Here is a 16617-nt window from a genome sequence, read left to right on the forward strand (position 1 = left end):
TCATGTTCTACAAGGAAAACACTCTTTCATAAAGAAATAATGACTCACAGTAACAACTTGAGAGGTGCTGTGGATTTAGAAGTGCTCACCAACCAGATATACCAATATGTGACATTTTCTTTTAAATGTCTGCCTGTGTGGGGACACAGCACATTTCAGTATTTTAACTATTTTGGTAGTCCTTTCCTTAAATGCAAATGTAGCCCTTAAATGGAAATAAATTGAAGAAACTTTCAGGTATTTAACAAACCAAAAACTTTAACACTCTTCTTTTTTTTTTTCTGTATTGGTTTTTGTGCTCATCAACACTTTGTGTTGGCTGTCTTTAGCCAGCCTTGTTATGAACCAGTTTCAGGCCAATTCAGGCTGAGCCAATGCTCCCAGCATCTCCATTCATTGCTAGTCTTTCCCATGTACTCTTTGTTGTCAAAGACAGTAGAAAATCTCTGCTGTGGAAGAGTGGGAATATGTGCCAAAAGAGTTGATAAGGAAATCTAGATACAAAGACATCTGTTAATATTTCAGTGAAATTGAAAATTAGAAAAGAAATATTGGAAAAAAATGGGAACTGGTATTAATTCAGAAACAGAGCAGTTGGAAAATTGCTAATTGCAAACCTGTAATTACAGAGACTTGGGTTTAAATGTAATAAATGTTATAGGGTTTTTGATTGTCAGTTGTAGAAATCCCACCTCCTCTCTGAAGTTTTCTTTCATAAATTAGTTTGGTTTTTTAAAAGGCTTAATTTTAGTTTCACTTTGTGTTTTTGTTGAGCATTAAGGAGCTTATTGCTTTAGTCTTCTGGGGTTTGCTAGACTCTGTGTCTGTATTTATTTTGTTTATGGCCAGATAGTTAAATATGTTTCAGCTTGTCTTACAAATGTATTTAAAGTATGTTTTGCCTCTTATTTATAAACTAAATGATGCAGTTACCACAGCTTAAAAATTCATCATGCCTCAGAACAGGTAACAGCCTCACATGTGTTCCTGCTGCACAGAAAAGCTGAGCTAACGCAACTAGACCTCATTCCTGCTGAAATGTTATTGGCAGGATGGATAACTCTGGGGAGAGCGTCTTCACTGGGCAGCTACTCCTGCAGTTTAAAGCAATACTTTGAGCTGTGGTAGCATTCTGCAGGCCAGAACTGGTTCTGGAGCAGACTGGCCTGTCCCCCTGTCCTGCAGAGCCCACGGCCATACAGAGGCAGTGTGCTGTAACTCACGAGGCTGTGTGTGTGCTCAGACTTCATGGGCACTGTCAAACCTCAAGATGACAGCTGAGAATAAGGATTGCAAATTGTGCAATGGGTTGCTTAATTCCTAAAACTTGCCACTTCCCTAACAATGGAAATGACTAACTGGAATGTGCTGTCTGACCTGGTGAGGAGGCTTTGATGCCTCCTTCTAACTTTTCGAGTCTCTCTAACCTCCTCTGCATAACCTGGATACTTCCCCCTACCCAGTTGCATGGCCTAATCACCTTCTGTGGGTCATCAACACCTTTCTCAAGGCTCCAAAGGAAGTGATGGATCAAAACATTGGTGTGAGAGCTCTATAGATCTGTTTCTCAACAAGCTGAGGCATCCTCAGGCAGTGACAGTTCCTATTCTCTCATGTTGCTTGGAACAATTTGCTGGAAGCATGCAGCTTGCAGTTTCTAATGGACAGTTAACATAGATCTATTGTAAGGAGACTGAGTACATTCTTGCACCATTTTAGAAATTAAGCTGCTTGGAAGAATTATTTTAGCATTTCTTCCAGACTTGCAAATAATATCCCCAAGATACTTTGTTCCTGGATACTACAGCTTGTTTAAACAGGAAATTGTGGCTGCTCAAGGATAATCTGGATTATAAAATAAAAACAAAGCAAACTTTCCCCAATCTGGTTGCAAAAGTCCCTAAAGACTCTATGCTAACTGTCCAGGAAGGAATTCTCTTAAAAAAAAAAAAAAAGAAAAGGTTAAGGTTTCTGTTGTATGACATGACTGACTGTAGCTTGGTATCTGATCCTCCTGTTGTTCCATGTCTGACGGACGCGCGTTTCCTCTCCATTATCCATAGGTGCTACCAGTAGGTTCTGACCTTCCGGCTGGCACTCCATCCAGTGAGCAGCTGCCACCTTTTCCAGGACCTTCACTAACTCAGGTGCTACACAACTTGGCAGATTTTATCTGCTTCTTTTCCCTTCAGAGAGCATGTTTCAATTAAACTCTCCATTGCATGTTATTAATGTTCTTGGTTTTCTTCTCTTTTGACTGAGTAACCCCTTTTGTGTAACTGTAGCAGTAGCCTGAGTGGCTTCAGCACTGGGTGTGAGTGACCTGGTCTACTGGAAGGTGTCCCTGCCCATGGCAGGGCATTGGAACTGAATGTTTTTTAAAGTCCCTTCCATCCCAAACCATTCTGTGGTTCTTGCCCTTTGGAGTGCTGTACCCAGTGCCTAATCAGGTTTAGGGGTTTTAGTGTATTAATCTGAACTTGAAATTTAAAAAAAAAAAAATATACTGCAGTTGAATGTGTGCATAAAACTTGAACCTGTTTTCTTCTTGAAAAGAGTATAGTAGCAAAATAATATGAAAAACTATACATTGCCATGAAATGTTTATGGAAATGTAAAATTGTCTTTGTGAATTCCTCATGAGGTTTTGGGGTTTAGTTGTTTCTTTTGATGATTGCTGTTTTGTCTAGGGTTTTTTTGGTTTTTGTTTTTGTTTTGTTTATTTTGTGATTATTACTGCATTCTGATTTGACTAGACTTCAAGATTTTTAAAAGATATTTGAAGTTCTTTATCATAAACATGACTTGAAATGCAGCAGTGGCTTCCCCTGCTTAGCTTCTGTCCTTGTATACAATAGTTAGCTGGGATATTTTGTGTGTAAATGGTGGTGCCAAGCGATAGAACAAGAAGCCATGGGCAGAACCTGATGCACAGAAGTTCCACCTGAACATGAGGAAGAACTTCTTTCCTGTGCAGATGACCAAGCACTGGAACAGTTTGTCCAGAGAGGGTGTGGAATCTCCTTTTCTAGGAGATGGCCAGGAACCCTCTGGATGCAGTGCTGTGCCTTGTGCTCTGGGCTGGCTCTGCTTGAGCAGGGAGGTGGCAGCAGATGACCACTGTGGTCCCTTCCAGCCTGACCCAGTCTGTGATTCTGTGTGGTTTGTACAACTAGGGCAGATGACATCTGAAGTTGGAAGAAAAAGGCTTCTGCAACTGAAATATTTTCTAAAAGTTGCTCGTTTTTACATCTTGATCTTAGAGCCATAAGCCATTTTCCTGCCCTGTGAGTAGCAAGGAAATGAGTATCTTCTTTCTCCAAACTGAGCAAGGAAAAAAACCCTTTTTTTTTTTCCCTGACTTCAGAGGCAGAAGCTGGTTTATCTCTTTTAGTCAGTTCTTTCTCAAGCATGATTTCACTGAAGAGAAGGCGACAACAGCTTGGTGATAATTCTTACCTGCATTTTTCCCATGGTCAGGTGTCAGATGGATCAGGAGACAGCTAGTTAAAATCAGTCATATGGAGTTCACAGTCCTTTTCATTGCTGGAAACTCAGTATATTAGTAGTATTTTCCCCTAAGCTCAAAAGCACTTGTAGCCACTTCTATGACTCAAGCCACAGTACCACTGCAAAAGGCTGCTTCCTGTTTGTCATAGGTATTTCTGGCAAAATTTGTAGCATGGAAGAATCACAAGTATAGATCCCTTGCTTCTTGTCCTTTCTGAACAACTTACTGAATTTTACTTCTCATTTGAACTCAGAAGGATTGTCTAGGAATGAAACAAAATTGGAGGAGACCAACTGGATCAAATCTAATTGACTGTTAAGAGCATTTGCTGCTATCACATAATACTATCTGGAAAATTACTGGCTTGTCTTAAAGTAGACAGGCTTGCCTTCTGTGCTGCTTCTGTCACTAATAGGTGATTACACAACTTTTCCCCTTTCCTTAGTAGCAGACTTGTAATTTGCAGACAGAGTACACGTCATCTCAGGACCAGTTTTGAACAGTCTGTTCTATACTCTTAAATACCTGTTCTATTTATTGCTTAATTCCTTTTTAAAGTGTATTTAGATTAATCTCTCAAGTTTCATTTTGGTCCCCTTGTTCCATAAGGAAATCTTTATTTCCTGATCATTCTGGTAGCCATTTGTTTACTTGAAGCAAATATCTTCTTGAGAGCATAAGTGATGAGAATTATTTAGTATTTCAGGTGACTCGTCCCCTCTCTTTTACAGTGTTGGATTAAATTACCTCACTTGCACTAAGCAGTTGGATTTCTGAATGGAGCCATAGAAGTCTGCATCTTCTTTTTTTTGTATAATGGAATTGATACAGACTTTATTGTTCCTAGGGTTTTTGGTTTTGTTTTGAAATCCACATGTCAGGAAGAATGTGGCAATCTTTTGAAAGCATCTTTATGCTGTTAGGTACCTCTAACTTTCAGTGGGAAGTTAGGTACCTTATTTTTATGTTGTCATGATCCCTGCTTCAGTTTTAAAAACAGATACAGCTTTTCTTTTTGTACTTGAAAAGATTAATAATGTTCAAGTTTGGATGGAAATTTCTGTTCTGTAGAGTCAGAATTGCAGCTTAATGGTATCTGACAATACATTCTCCTTTCAGTGTATCTTTTGGGCTTGGCCCTAGTTTAGTCATTTTGAGACTTTGGGACTTTTTTTATCTTCAAGATTTTTTAGGTACAATATTCTTCTCTTCCTCTCCCCACTCCAACTGGCCAAGTTTGAAAAACATCTTGTATTCTAACTGAAACAGCTGAAATCTAAGTAATAAGCATACTTGAGAGATTCTGCCCCCTCCATCTTTTTCAAGGCAATCCATCTCAATTGCCTCTCTGAGGGAACTTGAGGGTTTTTTCTTGGCTCATTGGTTTTGAGTGGTATTGTAGAGTTTTTTATTTCTTTTTTTAAGTTCTAGTTAATTTTCCTGTTCTGTTGTTTTTAAACAAGTATGTTGCATGAGTTACTTCCAGTCTTACTGTGCTATACATGTTAAAGCTAAATGTGTAGGAAGGAAGCTAGACAGAAATATGGAAGCTGTACTGATTGCTTTAAATTTTAGTATTGAATTTGTCTGTGTCTCAACAATGCTTTTGTTTTTCCTGAGCTGTGACACTGTTTTACTCTTTTCTTTCTCAGTCCCAACAGCCACTGGAAGATCTGGATGCTCAGCTGAGAAGAACCCTTAGTCCAGAGACCGTCCCAGTGACATCTGCTCCTGCCTGTGTATGTTTGCAATGTTGGCAGTTTAGTAGTCTTGAAAAACCTCAGTGTTTTTTCAAAGTCATTCTCTTAGGTCACTGCCTTTAATATCACTACACCAGTATTTAGACTTATAAAAATAAAAATTCAGAGTCGTCTTCCAGTTTGTAGGACTGAGTCACCCAAAATTGGGAAAGTCTGTATATTGCAATAGATTATGTAATTTCCTGAGGCTGTTTTTTGGTATTAGTTGTTATTCCAACTTTTCTGGTGATGTCACCAAACTAGAAATGGAAGTGACTGTGGAATAAGGGGAAAGAGCACTAAAAAAGCAATATGTGATATGTCAGTCTTAATTTGGGAGGGCTGTTTCAAGTGTGGATCTGAAATTTTAAAAGCCTCTATCAAAGAGCTTTGGATACTGAATGAAGAATACAAGTGGTTATTTATGCATTATTTCTGCATAGGCCAAGGGGTGATCTGCTCACAGCCTCAGGGTTATAGGGCCTGTAAAATCTCTTGTCTTGCATTTGTCTTTTCATGGGTCATACTTTGTCCCTGTTGGAAGCAAAAAAAAAAAAAAGTAATATGCAGTATGTTGGATTTGTTGGCATTCAGTGAAACTCTAAATATTTTACTTTATTTTGTTTTCCTCCTTGGACCTGCAGTCTGTGCCCTCAGTGGCATCAACAGTGGTTACTGGGCCGGTGTCCACAGCAACACAGAGTCTGAAGGATGGTAAGACAGCCATAATTACTTTAGGTGATTTCTCAGCATGGAGATAGAAATCAAAATTGAACAGAGTAACCACTTGGAAGATTCCAGCCTTTTCTACTAAGTCATTGAATGGCAGTTCCTTGAGGGCATCTTACTAGTTTTTAGTAGCCAGACTGAAATTTTCCCCGGTAGACCATGAGGAGGGAGGGATGATAGATATTTGTGTATTGTAGTGACTCATTTAGGAGTTAAAGCTGTCCAAAATCCTAAATTAAGACTCACAAAGAATCTCCACCATACTGCTAAGGTACAGCATCAGACTTGAAGGAACTGTTTTCTGTCATGTGTTATGTTCCTGGAAACAGCAGTAGGACCATTTGTGTCATTACACTGTGTTCTGCATGTGGGATACCTCTCCCTTACCCTAAGGGTGTTTCATTTCTGTTTGAACAGAGAAGCCAAGCTAAAAATTTAAGAAAGGTAGTATGGAACCCAGACTTCCTTCTTTGTGCTTTAGAACAGCTGAAGGTTGACTGGATGATCACCAATGATGATCAATGACTTTCAAATCTGTATGGATTGAGTTGTTTGGGGGAGAATCCAAACACTTGCAAAATAATCTGAGATTTTCTTATCAGTATTCATCTAATTGTTTTAGTTTTTGAAATCTTCTGTTTTTAAAAGAAGCTATTAATACAGTGCTGAATTTTTTCTTGAGATGCCTAGTAAACACTATTTAACATGTGTGTGCCTCTGAAGTTGAATAAGAAACCTTCAGAAACCAATATAACCGTGAAGGAAAATAAATTATATACTCTTATTTTGGGACATTGGTGAACTATAATGTAGAATTCTCTAGTCTGCTATAGAATTAATTGGGTTTTGTCTTTTAAATTTAGAAGGTACAGGTAAACAAACTGGGAAGCTGCTTAATAAACAGAGCAAGCTGTCCAATAGAACTGATTTAAAAATAGCATGTTATTTCTCAGCTTTGTAACTTCATACTGCCAGTGCACAGAGCAACAAAATTAGGAGCTGGCACCTAAAAGTCCAACTTGGAGAACTTCAGATAGACTGCTTTGAGTAAATTTGGTTATAGCATTTCTTCAACTTGCTCCTTTTTGGTGAATAAGTTGTTCCCAGTGTTTGTGAAATTTAGGTAGTCACTCTGGGTATTGAATCAATTTCATAAAGCTCTACTTTTTTATTATTTGTCCATTTCACATCTCTGTTTGAAATCAGTGTGCTTTTTTGGTTGCCTAAAAGTGTCATTTTGGCAAATACACTGCCGGGAAGCTTTGTAGAAAAATGCTTCAGCTTAACATTAATAATTAACATTTTAGTATTAATATGGTGCTTTGAGTCTAGAAGCCTCTTTGGAGTTAACAGATAATTGAATTTGAAGTACCTAAAAAGAAATGGTTGGAGTTCAAATAATTTGTTGCTCATTGTTGTCTTAATCCCATTCTCCTTTTCCTTAGTTTTGGCAGCAGGTGATGGAGACAACAGTGCTGTGGGTGCTGCAGGAGGAGCCAGTGTGCTGAAGATGGGACGGTTTCAGGTACCAGCTGCTAAACTCACTTGGCTCTTGGTACAGCCTCTTTGGATGGTTCTTGGTAGTGCCAGCTCAGTGTGCCATGTGCAGGACTTTGCTGTCCATATAGAGCTTGTGAAAGCAGGTCTGCAGATGCTGTTTCCATTCAGGGCAGAGATTGCACTGTCTGTGCAGGCCTAGAGTTGTGAACATTGGGTTTCATTGCAGCAGGCCTTAGCTGTTGGCCTTGGTCTTTAATGTTGGGCAGCTCTTTCACTAACAGGGCTGGGATGTTGACTGCATTATATCCTCCTGGGTAAGGAGGCCCCATCTGAGGCTGCTGTTTGTTGGAGTTAATCCTCCAGATTACAAAAGTGCTGTTTTGTGTGGCAGTGTTTCTACTGGAGGGAAGCAGTGGCTTGCTTTGTGGCATACCTAGGAAATGAGTTATTTTCCCCTCTCAGATGCATCTTACCATTAAGGGAAATAAAAGCATCATGTTAAGGAAAAACTAAGGAAGTCTGTATGATTGTATTTCTATTATAGGTGTCGGTGGCAGTGGATGATGTGCTAAAAGAGGGTGACAAACCTGAAACGAAGCCAGGGCAATTTGAAACCACCTCCACTGATTCTTCAAGCCTTTCTGGCAGTAGCCCAGAGAGCACGCTGGTGAAGCAGGCTGGGAAGAGCGGGGCTGTGGCTGCCCCCCCCTTGGATGTGGTGGATGGTGTTCCCGAGGCAGCTCCCGCGCTGCCGCTGCTGGCAGATGCTGCTCAGGCCACCAAGGTTGGGCGCTTCCAGGTGACCACAACAACGGATCAAGTGGGGCGCTTCTCCGTGTCAAAGGCTCGGGATGAGGTCAGCTGTGCTGAGAAAGAGCCAATGACTCTTCCTCTCTCTGTGGGCTTGGAACAAGTTGCTTCTTCAGCTGCAGCTCCAAAGAAAGAGTTGGAGTCGAGGCAGTCCCCACAAATGAATGGTCCATCCTCTGATCCGGAGGTCGCTTTTCTCAGTGGCATGGCTAAGGATTTGGATGATGGCTCAGGGAGCCCAGACTCTGTCCAGCACCTGGGATCAAAGATCAGCCTCCCTGTTCAGAGCCTTAGCAACTCCTTCAACTCTTCCTACATGAGCAGTGACAATGAGTCGGATATTGAAGATGAAGACTTGAAGTTGGAACTCCGTCGGTTGCGGGAGAAGTAAGGCTTTTCCTTTGGGTGGTTGTGTATGGAACAGATGTGACAGGATTGATATGAATTTCACCTGTACTTCCCTTAGCCTTTGCCAAGTGTCAGGAGCCATTGTCAGCATTTATGTGGGAAAGCAATATACAGTTTTAACAAAAGAGGAATATACATGTTGGTTGGGCTGAATTTTCTACTCTGTAAGCTTGTTGTATGTAGATTGCCAGCTGCACTATGGATAAGACTGTAGATCTAAGAAAGATTTGGCTTATCACTGGAGTTGGTAGGAAAAACACAGTGTTTGAAAATTACACACAAGTCTCTGCATTTCTGATCTGCATTTCTGGCATTTCTAATGGTTCTTTTCCTGAAGAGACCTTGTTGGCTCAGAAGAAGAATTTAGAAGTGAAGCAATGTGACCTACTAATTTATTTATACTGAAAGTTGAACTATTTTTTAGGGTAGCTGGCAGTTTTAAATCCTGTGTATGCAACTGCTCTGAAGCAAATTTTAATGCAATACCAGTGTAGAAGTCTCCAAGGCCATATGTCTGAGAAAATGAGTAATCTAGCTATTCCTGTAGCATCTGAATGCTTTTTTTTGTACTTCTGTTTATTCTGGTTTTGTGATTGCCACGTTGGGAACTTAATTTTGGAATTCTAGCCAGGGCTACAGCACGCTGGAAAATGGCAAGTGTTCTGACATGTGTGTTCAGTGGTTATTATTTAGTGGAAAAGATTTATTTAGTTCTTTCTTAAATGTTTGAGAATTTGACCAAAGAACCAGCTCAGGCTTGACTGGGGAGGAGGAATTGTTTGTATCTATGTGTATACATAGAATTCTTGTAAATCCCACTGTTTTGTAACTTGTTAGGCACCTTAAAGAGATCCAGGAGCTGCAGAGCCGCCAGAAGCAGGAGATTGAGTCACTCTATGTGAAGCTGGGCAAGGCTCCACCTGCAGTAATTATTCCCCCAGCTGCACCCCTGTCAGGAAGAAGGAGACGACCTACGAAAGGAAAAGGCAGCAAGTCCAGTCGTAGCAGCTCCCAGGGACATAAAAGCCCTCAGCTATCAGGTAAGTCTTCCTTCAATATTTTTAGCAGATAAAATGGACCAAGTGCCATCTCTCATTCTTAGATCTGTGTCTCTACCTTTGTCTTTTCTTTAGAGGAGAGTGTGTGTGTGTGTGTGTGTGTGTGTGTGTGTGTTCCAGTTCCTCCCTGAATTTCTTTTATCATTTCTGAAATTACTTTTGCTGCTTGGTAGTCTTCCTTGGGACTTTTTCAGTCCACTGAAAGGTACTGTGACATTGTTCTGTAAGAGCAGTTTTAAAGTTATGCTTTGTGGTTTTTTTAGATATTAGTCATTGGGCTCTGACTAGGAAAAAAAAGAGTAAATTTACAGTATGGCAGAAAAGTTTGTTTTTTAAAGATAAACTGTGCTTGTTCCCTCCTGAAACTGATTTTGCAGAATGGGTCTGATCTCTTTAGTCATCTGCAGAGACTTTTTTTTCTAATTCGGTACCACTTAAGCATGATATTACTGGTGTCCTTACACTGCAGAAACTCACAGTGGATGTGAGTTTAAATAGTGGCTTTTTTCCTGGAATTGAAGATTTGTTGTACTTACAAACTGAGAATCAGTTTCAATTGTCAAGGCTTCCTTTCTTACTAAGACCATTTTTCTGATAAACAGAGCTCAGGAACTAGTTCTGTTTACTGATTGAGTGACGTGGGTGACAGATACTGTCTGGGTAATTGGAGATTGTCCGTCCTGTAGCAGGAGCAGTGTTGGAGGGCCAGCAGTGCCAGCAGTAATATTTGATATTGCTTCTTGCGTATTCACTTTGATAATTCCATGTCATACTGAGATTTCTGTATCTACTCACCCTGGCTGCTCATTTCTGTTTTGGTGTGTGATAGAGGAGCTCTGTGAGCACATGAAACACAACAGAGTTGTCTTAAAACTGAGGGATTTTTCTGGTCTTACTGCTTTCTCAGAAAGTGGAGTGGTTCTCTCCCCTGCCTCTCCTTCTCTTGCCTGGGTTGTCATGCTTGATCAGGTTCAAAAATGTATGGAAACCAAAACTTTTTGCCTTCCTTTTTCCTCTAGGCAACCTATCAGCTCAAAGTGCACCATCAGTCTTGCCCCCTCAGCAGACCCTTCATCCTCCTGGCAGTGTGCCAGAGACTGGGCAGAACCATTTGTTACAGCCCCTCAAACCTTCACCTTCCAGTGAAAATCTCTACTCTGCCTTCACCAGTGATGGTGCCCTGTCGGTACCGAGCCTTTCGGCGCCAGGCCAAGGTAAGACTCCAGATGCAATTAGTGCAATTAGCAGTGGAAATGAAGGGTTGACTTCATGACACTTGATTTTTAATACTTGGTGTAAAGTAGCTCTGGGGTCCCCAGCTTGTGTGTGGAGGCTAAGGATGTTGTTTGCAAGTTGGGTTTGTAGCTTCTCACTCAGGTGAAGTGTGAGGTGGTTGAAGGTCTGAAACCCCAAGGACCACAAGAGAGTGCAGTGGGGTGGTGGCAGCAACAAAGTTCTGCTGACCTGGGAGAGGTGTTGGCTCAGAGGAAAAGAGACCGGTGAGATTGAGGGGTTGGAAGTCAGACCAAGGAAGGGGCAGGACAGGTTTGATGTTAACAGGTAACTGAAATGGTTGGAAGTTTCCAAAAACTTGGAGTCTTGGTCCTTTTAGACTTCCTAGCTGGTTTGGCTGTTTCTGTCAATGGAGATTTCAACAATAAAAGGTAAAAAATGGCTCATGTTGTTTAATTGTGAATTATCCTGGAAGGAAGAGTCAGTGTAGGAGGATGAAATAGTGGGAGTAGTAAATTGCTCATATACTCAGGTTTTCAGGTAGTGGGTAGCTTGTTATTAGTATGTAATCAAATAATTTCTCAGGCACAGCTCTGATTTATTCAGTGAGGAGGGCTTTTTTTGCTTGTCATTAGGAGATGATTGCTTTACTTATCTGAACTTAGCTGTTGTAGGTTTTTTTCCCCTTGAACATCTTTTTGAAAAGCTTTGCCATAGTCTGAGTACATCAATTCTAATGATGTTTTTGCTGAAACTGAAGAAGTGCATACAGAAAATAGAAACAGACTTTAAGGAAGAATTTTCTATAGAGGTTTTTAATAGCAACTGTTTCAGGCATTTTGGAGCTAGAATCATCTCCCTGCATCCAGAGTTGTGCAGTACCATTTAAAAATTGGGTACCTTTACCAGGATTTGGCTTTCCTATAGACTGCAACTTTATAGTTGGGTTATGTCTTGGAGAGCAGCAGTGCAAACTGGCCTCGTGTCTGGAGGTGCTGGAGGGAGTCTCTTCACTCCGTATTTTGTCTCTGTACTCCTTGGTCTGCACTTTGAGACTTATTCTTGTGTGTTGTGATTGCATTTCATCCTTCCAACTTCAAGTTGCTAACATCTTGTAGTGGTGTTCTGTCTCCTCTCCTCTCCTTTCTCTGTTCTCCCTGTTCTTGTTTTCTCACAGGCTGTGCGAAGTTTAACTGTGCATCTGAGAGAGTGACCTTCAAGCCTGGTGGCAGGAGGACCCGATTTCTGAGTACGCCCTGCTTGGCTCTTTGTGTGTAACACCTTTACTCCTTCCTTGTCTGTTTTTTGTTTTGTCTTTTTGGTTTTGGTTTCTGCTGCTTGGATTTGTTTCATGCAGCCCATCTTCATCTGCCACCTTGTATTCCCTCCCATCCCATGGCTCAGCTCAGCTGCTCGTAGCACACCTTTAGAAGTTTGGGTTCTCATGTTAGGTGTTGTCTGCTGTTAAACTCACTGTAGCAAGCACTCATTTTCTCTAGACCTTGAGAGGAAACAGGGCAGTCCAGTGAAATGACACAAACTGGGGAGACTTAGCAAGGCCCATTGGTAATTTTGCTTCAGCATATGTTAGATGACATGAGACTTGTAGGGGGGAAGAGTGAGGAAGATTTGTTTTCCAGGTTATCCCGTAGCTGGACACTTTGGTAGTGGTGAGGGGAGTGTTGCCCTCCCTGGCAGTGTGCTTGCAGTACAAGTTGGATGTGTGCCCTTTCTCTCAGCACCAAAGCTGGTGACAGTGCAGAGCTTTGATGCCACCTGTAGGCAGCTTGTAGTGACGACTTGTGTTCATTGACAGATGGCTAGCTAAAGTGGTTTTAAAATAATTAGAGAACAATTCCAGGCAAACTCAAAAGAACCTTACCTACTAATGGGCTCAGGTTTAGAAGGTTTTCCTGTGAGTTGGAAATATATTAAATGTAAAACAAGTAGCAGTAAAGGTGGGTAAATAGACATTTTCAAACATCCTGTCAGCCCTCACAAGCTAGCTTGCAGCTCTTTTCAGAATCCTCTTATTTGTACTTACATTAGGCCAGACTTACAAGAGAGCCTCAAACTTCTGATGTGGCTGAAATAACAATATGCTTGAGCCAAGGCTGCTGGTATGATGCTTTGCTGCTTCTGCAGGCTGGACCCTTTAAATGTCTGACATTTGTTTCCCACCCTCTGGAATGACTCGGTGTGAGGAAGTTTGGAGTGCTGTCAGGAGCCCTCTGGCTGCTGCACTGCATGGCAGTACCACACATCTGCATCATCTGTCTTGCTGTGCTTGGCAGGGCTCAGCTGAGCCAGAGCTTTGTGTGGGAGCTGGGCCTGGCCTTCTGCAGAGACAGCTGCAATGCAACCAGCCCCATCCTCTGAGAAAGGAAGGGAGGCAAAGGGAGGGAAACATCTTGCTGGCTGTTCAGTTTTGCACTAACTCTAACCCACTTCACTGGATTTGGGATCTAAGCACTAAAATTATTTAATTTTTCAAATTTAGCAGCTTTAAATGTTTTTGCTCTGTGTATTAATGTGCAGATGTGCCTGACATCTGCACGATCCAGATTTAATGTTCCTTTCTTGGAAGAAGCTAAATTCTTATCAAAGCTAACTTAAAATTGTTAGTCTGGCCTGTCCTTTTTTGGGGGAAGGGAAAATGAAGAACAGCCAGTATGTTTCTAGAACTGACATTGAACTGAATAAATGAGAGTACAATTTACTTCCAAGGCCTCGGCTTGCTGTAAATTGCTATCATCTGGCTATAAGAGTCCTTTGGCATGTGTATCTCTTGCTTCTGGGACTGATGCTAAGGGAAACAGATTCCTTTTGAAAAGAGTGTTGTAGCTGTCCTGTAAAAGCAGGTAGTACCTGGCATGGCTCAGCTTGGCCTGGCACCTGGCTTGCTGCAGGCTGCTTGCTTCCTGGAGCCCTGTCCTTGAAGTGCTGTTGCTGCTGTGGAGAGTGACAGCTGGAGAAGATCCTGGGTTGGAATCAGTGGTGTTGAGGAAACAGTGCAGTGATTGATGCTTTTAACTGTGCAGCTGGAGAAACAGAGTGGTACAGCTTGGCAGGGAATGTCTGAACTGTTTTCACACATTGAGAAAAGAGGGTGACAAACTAAAAGTCCTTGACCTATCAAATAAATCTGTTGCTAGTTGAAATTTGATAGTTCTAAAATGCTTCCTACGTCCTGGCAAAAATGGAAGATGTACTTGCTTTTCCTTCTGTGATAACAGCCACAGTTGTGACTGTTTGGTAACAGTTGTGACCTCAGTGTGTCCTGACATTCTTCACAATGGTTTGGGAATTATGAAGAATAAATGTAGGAGGCTGGGCCTCTTATCTTTGTGATTAAACTGTCAGACGAGTCTTTGAGTTTGTCTGGAGTGTCCCAGTAGTGACTGTTAAAGCCCTGCTGTGCTGTGTCCTCTGTTTCTCACCAAGCTTTTTGTAATGTTTCCTGATACTAAACATTTCTCACTGTTTCTCTTTATCTTTAACAAATTACTCTCTCTTTGTGCTTCAGGGAAGATGGTGAAAAAAGTCTGTCCTTGCAACCAGCTCTGTAGTAATTATCTTATTTCTGTTATCTCCAATTTCTGATTGTAAATCTATTCATCAGCTTTTCCTGGTCACTGAAGCCTTATGTCCCTGACTCTGTCTCCAGCACAGCATCTGTCTGTCTGTGTTATGCCCTCTAATGTGTGCTCTGTCCTTAGAATATTGGCTAGTCTGGTGCTGCTCTTGCAGCCAGGTGGAGGCAGGCAGAGCCTCCCCTTCCCTGTGGAGCTCTGCTCTTGCTAATGACAGTGACATCAGGGTCAGTTGCTCATTGTAACGAGCTGGAGTTGTACTCAGAGCAGCTGCTTGGTTTGGGATTTGATGGGGCTTATCACCTCAGTGATGGATCCAATTGCAGACACTCCAACATTTTAAAAGCCTCAGAGAAAGCCATCAGAGATCTCCAGTGTGTCTCCCAAAGCAAGAGATGTTCAGAAAAGCCTGTGTGTGCACATGTCATTTAAGACAGTTTTAAAGGTGTCATTTGACTGTGGTTTATGGGGGGGGGGGGGAAATCCAAGAGCAGAATTAAGGCATTATAGGTAGTGGGCTGGAGAGAGAGAGCCTGTTTCACTTGAGATCCCTCATGTCAGAGCAGAACTGGGGATGGCTGCTGTGACCAAGCAGGAATGTGGGGGTTGTTTCCATGAATGCCACAAGTTGAAGCACTTGCTTTTCAGCCTCTTCTGGATGGCAGTTTCTGCAGACAGTGAGTGTGTCAGAGCTCAAATGTGAAATTCCTGAGAAGTCAGTTTTAAATGGACCTTAGGTGAGAGCTCAGCTCTGATGCTGTAGGCTGGTATGTCTTTGACCTGAGATGGGAGCTCTCTCACAAAGCCACTTTGGGAGACAAAGCTCTGGCAGCCTTTGTCACCTTGAACCACTCTAGTTCTTTGGAAAACTCTTAAACTTCCCTAAGGGATCTTCCATCTCTTCAGCTGAATGTGCTGTAGTATTTGCTTTTATTGACTCTCCCCCTTCTGTAACCTGAGGAGGCTCTCTGGTGTAGGTCCAGGATCCAGGAAATGTGAAATAGGACAAGTGGATGCTGGCCATCCTGAAGAGGATGAGAGCAAGTGTCTCAATTCCTGCATGAACCTCATGGTGGAATGTGATTATTACTGGTTTTGGCAGTGTTCCCCCTCCCCCAAGTACCTCTTCCTTGCTTTTGCCTCATTTGTATTTAACTTTACCTTTCACATCATTGCTCTTATTAAATGATTGTTTCCAGAGCCGTTCCCACCTGATGCATGCCTGAGGTTCTTGTTATTTCACAGCAGACTTTCCTTGCACCACCCAGTGTGTCCCTGCTCCTCTCCATCAGTGCTGCAACCTCACTCCCTGCTCAGGGAAGTTTTTTCTTCCCCTGCCCTGTGTTCTGCATGTCTGCCCCCACTAACAACTCCTCTGGGCACCCAGCCCAGGAGCCACTTCCATGCTTGAGCTGGAACTGGTGGGATGAATCTGTGTCCTTCCCTCCTCAGCACTACTAGAGGCAGTAACACTTTATTTGTCCTGCATAGTAAGTATGTCACCTTCCTAATCCACTCCTCAGTACAAAACATTCCTGCAGGGCTTTGGAACCAGTTCTTTCTTTGATACAGTGGTGGCAAGGAATGTGGCTGATGGCCAGGGAAAGTGGGACAGATGGAGGAACTGCCAGGCAAGACAGTGATTCTGTCATTGGGCCTTTGCAATAGAGATGTGATGTTCATTGCTGGCATTTCTTGATCCACCTCTAAATGGCTTCCCTTCAGAAATGCCTGTCATAAACTCAGGTTTTCATGGATTTCCCAGGTGCAGTCTCCTGAGGGAGCAAGTAGAAATATTTGAGGAACTTCAGGAATAGGTGAAGGAGGAGTGTTTGCAAGCAGTGCTGTCTTTAGCCCTGCTGATGCTGATTTTGTTGTTGGGTCTGCTCTGGTGATTAACTGGCACTTCCACAGCTGTAAATGGGGATACTTTGCAGTACTGCTGGGAATTTAGGATCCTAGGTAATACACGACTTCTTTGCTTCGTGTTATGAGATCTGCCTTTTAAAAACCTAGATTGGAGTGCAGTTGCTTGT

At 42.0% G+C, this 16617-nt stretch overlaps 1 protein-coding gene across 1 annotated transcript in view; it reads left to right on the top strand.

Annotated features, from left to right (window-relative positions):
* WNK1 (WNK lysine deficient protein kinase 1) overlaps positions 1-16617 on the top strand; it is a 98805-nt gene that overhangs the window by 78008 nt on the left and 4180 nt on the right. Inside the window, 7 exon segments of the mRNA XM_030238085.2 lie at positions 2064-2147; positions 5164-5250; positions 5895-5964; positions 7425-7504; positions 8024-8676; positions 9535-9737; positions 10775-10969. Coding sequence (XP_030093945.2) covers positions 2064-2147; positions 5164-5250; positions 5895-5964; positions 7425-7504; positions 8024-8676; positions 9535-9737; positions 10775-10969 — 1372 coding nt within the window.

The sequence above is a fragment of the Serinus canaria genome, chromosome 1A (genome assembly GCF_022539315.1).
Source record: "Serinus canaria isolate serCan28SL12 chromosome 1A, serCan2020, whole genome shotgun sequence".
Classification (NCBI taxonomy): domain Eukaryota; kingdom Metazoa; phylum Chordata; class Aves; order Passeriformes; family Fringillidae; genus Serinus; species Serinus canaria.